The 6,206-nt window shown below is 51.1% G+C and overlaps 1 protein-coding gene across 1 annotated transcript; it reads right to left on the reverse strand.

Moving 5' to 3' along the window:
* Positions 1–380: 380 nt before the first annotated feature.
* Positions 381–5,691, reverse strand: hmgn7 (high mobility group nucleosomal binding domain 7). The gene is made up of 6 exons (XM_088925544.1): positions 5,501–5,691; positions 3,757–3,789; positions 3,043–3,072; positions 2,757–2,804; positions 2,121–2,243; positions 381–1,162 (listed from the first exon to the last, which is right to left on the reverse strand). The coding sequence occupies exons 1-6, from the start codon at positions 5,513–5,515 to the stop codon at positions 1,115–1,117; spliced, it is 297 nt and encodes a 98-aa protein (XP_088781670.1). The 5' UTR covers positions 5,516–5,691; the 3' UTR covers positions 381–1,114.
* Positions 5,692–6,206: the final 515 nt, after the last annotated feature.

Genomic DNA, 6,206 nt, shown 5'->3' on the forward strand with positions numbered 1-6,206 from the left:
CAGTCATCAGGCAAGGAAGCTTAGTAAGGGTCTCCTCTCACCACTAGCTTGAAGAGACCCATTGCCTTCATCGTTTTGCTCACTTTTACTTGTCTGGAAGGTCATAAGATATCATGTTCACGATAGGCCAACGGGTCTATTTTTATGGAAATGACGTCCTTAATCAGACAAACCTTGTTCCACCCCGTATCCATCAAGGGTGAACACACCTTTGGGAATATACGCAACCCAGCCGAAAACACAACTGTACAGGATCCAATGGGCCACAACTTTCTGCACCCAAATACAGTCTAAGTAACATGCATCCATATCTTAAAAACAATGCAAACAAGCCACTCTGTACCGATTTTACGTAAAAAATAACCAGATCCGCACCATAATGAGGAAAATTCCAAGGATTATTTTTATTAAGAGACATCCAGAACTCACTGCTTAAAAGTGGGATAACACAGACACCTGCATATTTCAATAGATGTTCAATTTCTTTTTTAAAAAACTTTTATACCATGATTTAAAAAAAAATCCTGCATAATATTATGTCGCCTCCTACAAGTTATTTTCTTAATCTCGTTTTATCAAAATAATTTTCAACATGGTTTTTTAAAAAAAGTCAGCCCACTGTCATAAATCAGCCTGGAATGTTTTCAGTTGTACTTATTCCTCTTTCTTACAAACATCCACTTAAAAAGGAGAGAACACAAAAAATAAAACAAAAAAAAAAAACAAAGAAACTCACTGCACATATAGAGGATATAACTGGCCAATGTGGTCAGGCCGTGTGAAAAGGGAAGTAAGAATAATTCACTCACATTTTGTCTCTACCAGCAGGTACTCCCTCCCTACACCGAACAAGCTATTAATCACAAAACATCGTTAAAAAAAATCTTGTACTGTTTTTCTTTTCGTCATGTTTACAGACACATGATATGACTGCGCAGAACTGCAAGATCTTCCATAATTAGCCATTTGTGCTAAAAACCTGTACCGATATTTTATAAAATTGTTGATAAAAATATTCCTCTGTTAACAATACGTCATGGAGGTTTTCTGGGGGGTACCACACAACAGATCCGGGGGGGGGGGGGGGGGGGGGAGGGGGAGGAGGGCAGTGTTGCTATTCGGACTTGGCTTCTTTCTCCTCGGAATCTTCGGGAGTCTGCACCTGTGGAACGGGAGGAACAGGGAGAACGAGGGTCAGGACAGCGAGGGAGCAGAGGGCCTCCTGAACCGGCTTCATTCCAGCTCCGCTCCCCCACCCCCTTTCCGGCGCAGAGGGGCTTGAGAGACCCACGCACCCTGCTGGCCTTCACGACACACGGCTCTCGGGTCTCCAGTGGCTCCAGAGCTCCCTGGAATGTCTGGGACTCTTGAACTGGGAGTAGAGCGCTGGCCTAAAGACGCTCCTCGCACACCACCGTGACCGGCTCCCCTTCGGAGAACGTGCTCATAACGACGTACCAATGGTGGCCACCGTTGGGAAATTCACCCAGGCCATGTGAACTGCCTGTCGCAAGGACAGTTTGAACCTGAAACCCACTCTCCGCCCCCAGAGAGTTAGAACATCAAGATTCAAGAATGTCCCCCCTCTTGTCCGTAACCTTCCAGTCTATTTACTGGCGTCCAGCTCCAGTGTCCTGGCCAAACTTACCCCCGGGCCTTTACCAGTCACGGCCTCCTAATAATCCCCATCTCTGAACTGGCCTCAACACTCTGCTCTCCTCCCCACTGAGAGCTGGTGTGTGGGGAGTGTACTGGTGCATCATCCAGGTGGGGGGACACACTGGTGGGGGTGGAGGAGGGTCCCCATTACCTGTAAAGCACTGTGAGTGGAGTGTCCAGAGTGCTATAAGAGTGTCCAGAGTGCTATAGAAGTGTAAGGATGATTATTTAGCTCATTTGGTTGCTAGTAGCCAACTGATCCAAGTGGATTCTCACCTAGCAGCTGCTTGCAAGGAGCCAGGATATCGGCTTCCACAGCACGGCTGCGCAGCCTGCTCCACACTCCCACCACCCTTTGTGTAATACATCTCCCCCAGAGCTCCCTCGCCCTCCTCGGAGGGGCAGGAGACGTTCAGGCACGACACAGAGAGACTCCCCCTCCCCCTCCCCCCCCCCCATACCTCGTTGGGTTTGGCGTCTCCGTTTTCGGAGTGATTCTCCTCGTTCGCCTCTCCCTCCGCCTTGCCTCCCTTCTTTCCCTTGGGCTTCTTGTCCTCCTTCTTGTCGTTCACTGCCTTCTCTTTCTGTGAAGCGAAGAGACCCCGTGAGGACAGGTGCTATGGGGGGAGGGGGGTCCCACCACCCAGAGTCTTCAGAGCCCGTTCGCCACTGGGGAACTGTGGCTCATGGCCCTGCAAGACCTCCTCCTTCCAGAGACTAACGGCTGAGCTAAACACGATGTACTTCTGGAGGCACAACAGCATGCCGAATCAGGGGTCCCAATCCCAGTATTGGGGGGACACCTCCACACTTGCTATGACTGCAGCTGAACTCTCCACCTAAATCCTTAACTGAATCGACAGGTAGCTTGGCTGGGCCTTTGCAAGTGTATTTTTTTTTTTTTTTGCTCAGAGGAGAGACGGACATCTTAACCTCCTACATGTTTAGGACCAGGAAGCAGTTCTACGTTCAGCTGGACTTCGGTCCGTCAGGGATTCGGTTATCAGAGCACTCGGGAGGAACCCACCCAGGACTCGGACTGAGGGGGCCTTTCCCACACACGCCTCCTCTACAGACACACAGACACGGCACTTTACCTTTGCTGGCTTCTTGGGTTTTGGTTCAGGTTTGGGAGGTGCTGGTTTCTGCAACAGGAAAAGCAGAATGAACGAACGAAGGTCATCCTCCCCTTTGGGACTTATACCGTTACCATAACGCAGCAGAACAAACCTACTGCAAAATGTCATCGTTCTGAACCAAGGGGCAGAAGGTAGTGGTCGTCCGCTACATCCCTGGCACTTTCAGAGCGCCGCCCTGGTGGCAGGCCGAGCCAGCAACGATTCCCGAAAGACAGGTGGAAGGAAGGAAGGGTACGACACTTACCGCCGATAACCTCGCGGATCTCCTCTGGGGCTGCAAAGAAGGAACAAGGGGTTGTCAGTCGGGATCGGCTGTATGCGCTTTTGCAATTCAAATTCCAAGCAGCACAGCCAGAGAAACCGAACGGAAGGTTTAGAAAGCCAGTTGGCTTTTCCCCGGGAATTTTAACGGACTAAAAGAAGAAGCAGTTCCAGCAGGGAGCTGCGTCAGCACGCGCAGGCTGCAAAGGAACAGGTAAAGGTTTATTCCACTCCGAAGAAGGCTCCACAGCCGAAGTGCTGCGTTTCTTTCCTGCTCTTTTCAGCAGGGAATAAACCTTTACCTGATCCTGAAAGAAGAACAAGTCCGTCAGGTGACGAACACCGACTGTCTGTTGAAACCTAGGAATTGATCCGACGTTTATCTCAGTCAGATTTACGCACAAGGCTCTTTCTTGAGACAGGTCTCAAAGGCCCGGTTCTGTGCTGTTCTCCTGCAGGTTCACGGGCCCCGCAGTGAGCGACAGGCTGGCCTGCGGACCCCCTCCGTCCCTACTGCACAGGCCCTGAAACCAGACCCACACCTTCGCACTGAATGAACCTGTACTGTCCCCAGGGGGATCCGTCTTGCACGTCAAGAGCTCGTACCGGAACGCCCATGACAATATAACAACAGCGCATCGCTCACTCGGAGCTCGATCTAGCAGCACACGGTCAAGAAGTGCGAAATCGAGCGTACCTCCTCCTTCGCCTCTCCTTCGGATCCTTGTTGCTGGAAAAACGAGAGAGAGAGAGGGGGGGAGGTAAGTGAGAGAGGCACCGGCTGGAAGCTCAGAAAGAGCAGCCGGGACCAGCCCGGAGGAGGACCCAGGCTGCCCCTGTGCCGAAGGCCCAACAGGACCAAACTTGTGGTACCAGCTTGGGTAGTTAGGTGGGGGGGGGGGCAGTACAGAGAGAGCAAGCCCTGGCCACACCCAGGAAGATCCCAGGGTAACATGGAAACAGTGCACTGGCCCGAAACGGCAATCAGACTCTTCCCCACATTCAGCTTCATGAAGGAGGGTGCTGTCCCCCACCCTCCAGTCACTCGCTGTGGCCATACCGCTATTTTACAGAAGAAGACCAGAATGGGTGTATCATTACAAAACCCCGCTGTGAGCTTGGTACACTATATCCTGAAGTCAGGGGTTAAATGCTTGTTAAACTGTTGCATTTCCACTCTTTTTTTTTTTACCGCCGCATTTGACTTAAACGGGTGAATTTCAGCTCTCCGTCGCTTGCTGCAACTTTCTTTTCCCAAGCCAGGAAAGAGGACGATCACAATCAAAATAAAAAAAAAAAGAAACGCCTCTTTATAAGCATCCCGCCAATAACTGCGTTCGCGTTTTGCAACGAACACAGAACACGCCTCCCCCCCCGTCATCCATCCGTCACTATGGAGGGTTTCAGCGCGAAGCGCCTCTCTGCGAGCGATCGATCAGAAGCAGCAGAGGGGGAAATTATGGGATGAGGTTAACCACCCCCTCCCCCATGAAGCCCGTCTGCACCGATGCAAACGCATTTATTAAAGGACTCTGGCGCTCAGACGCGCACTAATTCGACTAGAGGGGGCGGGGGGGGGGTCCAGACTCGCTCCCGGAGACGCGCAGCAGGCACGCGAGGCCGCCACTCGCGCGCGAGACGGAACAAAGGCAGGCGATCGCCGCGCGCGCAGACGACGGCGGCGCCCGGAGCGCGGCTGCCACCCCTGCCCTGCCCCCACCGCGCGCCCGCCTCCTCCCCTCCTCCACCTCCGAGCGTCCGCCGTCAACAGCGCCGGGGGGAGGGGGGTTGCGTGGAGACGGGGGGGGGGTAAAAAAAATTCACCGCTGCGCCATCTGGTGGCGGCGAGGCGCAACAGCAGCCATCTGGCGCCGCGAACAAAGAAAAAAAACAATAAAATTCAATCTTTAGGAGCCATTGAAAGGCGTTCGTGGTTGACGGGTATAAAACCAGAGCCCCCGACGGGTTTTCCCCCGACCCCTCCGGTGCCCGCGGACGGGGCGACGCGCCTAAGAAAAGGCGGTTTTGCGCGTCTTCTCCCTCAGCCCTCCCGGGCGCCCGTCCGAGCCGGAGCCGCAGATAGCATGGCTGCTTGTGCTTTAAAACAGCATGGAGACCAGCTCACTCCGGGCGCTCGCAAGACGAGCAGCCCGCCGCGACAGGCGAGCGGGCTGCGAGCGTTACAACCGCACGCACACACGCACACAAAAAAAACAACTACCATTTTTAAAAAACAAAAAAACAAAAAAAAAAGCTGCAATCGGACCGAATTCCCTTGCCCCCTGTTTTTTTTTTTGAACAAATCCCCGCCTCCCACCAACGGCGAATTTTGCAATTAAATCAAACGTACTCGGAAAAGCTACATAATAACACGGTTCTGATTTCAGCAGAGATATATATGTATAAAAAAGGAGTCTATCCGCATTTTCTAAACTACATACCTTTCTCTTGGGCATGGTTGTGTCCTGAATGGCTTCTTAAAAATTAAAACTAAGAACCTCTGTTTTTACTCAAGAGTTCGCAGCATGTAAACGACAAATGTCCCCCTTTTTACTAAATACTGTAGTAAACACACGGCAACATTAAGACCCAACGGTTGAATGGGGGGGAGGGGCGTGGCTCGGCCGTGATTGATGGGGCGGCGGCCAATCAGGAGGCGGCGCCGCGAGCCGCAGCAGAGCAGGAATTCCAGGGCCGGGAATTTTTTTTACGCGCGAAATGCTCAATTGAAAGAGGGGTGGGAGTTGTTAGCAATGATATAAGAGTTCGAGTTATCACGTTTATTTATTTTTTCTTTTATTAGAAAAAAAATAAAAATAAATAAATTACCGTTTGGCTTCTGTTTTTTTTTAAAGTAAGGGTTCAGGAAGGGTGGCGGTGGGAGAAGGCTTTTTAATTCGTGATATTTTTTTTGTGCCCTTTGTTGTGAAAGGCGGACAGTACAATATCACTTTATCATATTTCCATATTCTTTTTTTTTTAAAAAAAAACGAGAAATTATACCAAATCAACCAGGGGGGTTTAGGGTTGTCTTAGATCAACATGGCGCCCTAGCCTGCTTGACACAGTTTTTCTGTTTGGCGACTTAACCAAATTCCGCTGTAGAGGAAACCTTACCAGCAGCTTTTGAGACGGCGCTTGTGATTG

The sequence above is a fragment of the Atractosteus spatula genome, chromosome 9, assembly GCF_055471065.1.
Source record: "Atractosteus spatula isolate fAtrSpa1 chromosome 9, fAtrSpa1.hap1, whole genome shotgun sequence".
Taxonomy (NCBI): Eukaryota; Metazoa; Chordata; class Actinopteri; order Semionotiformes; family Lepisosteidae; genus Atractosteus; species Atractosteus spatula.

Bases quoted from the DNA above. Each gene is read 5' to 3' on its own strand.
- hmgn7 (XM_088925544.1), bottom strand. The intron at 2,805-3,042 runs GTAAGTGTCGTA...TTCCTGTTGCAG, and splicing joins GATCCGCGAGGTTATCGGCG to AAACCAGCACCTCCCAAACC. The intron at 1,163-2,120 runs GTATGGGGGGGG...CCCGTTCCACAG, and splicing joins GAGACGCCAAACCCAACGAG to GTGCAGACTCCCGAAGATTC.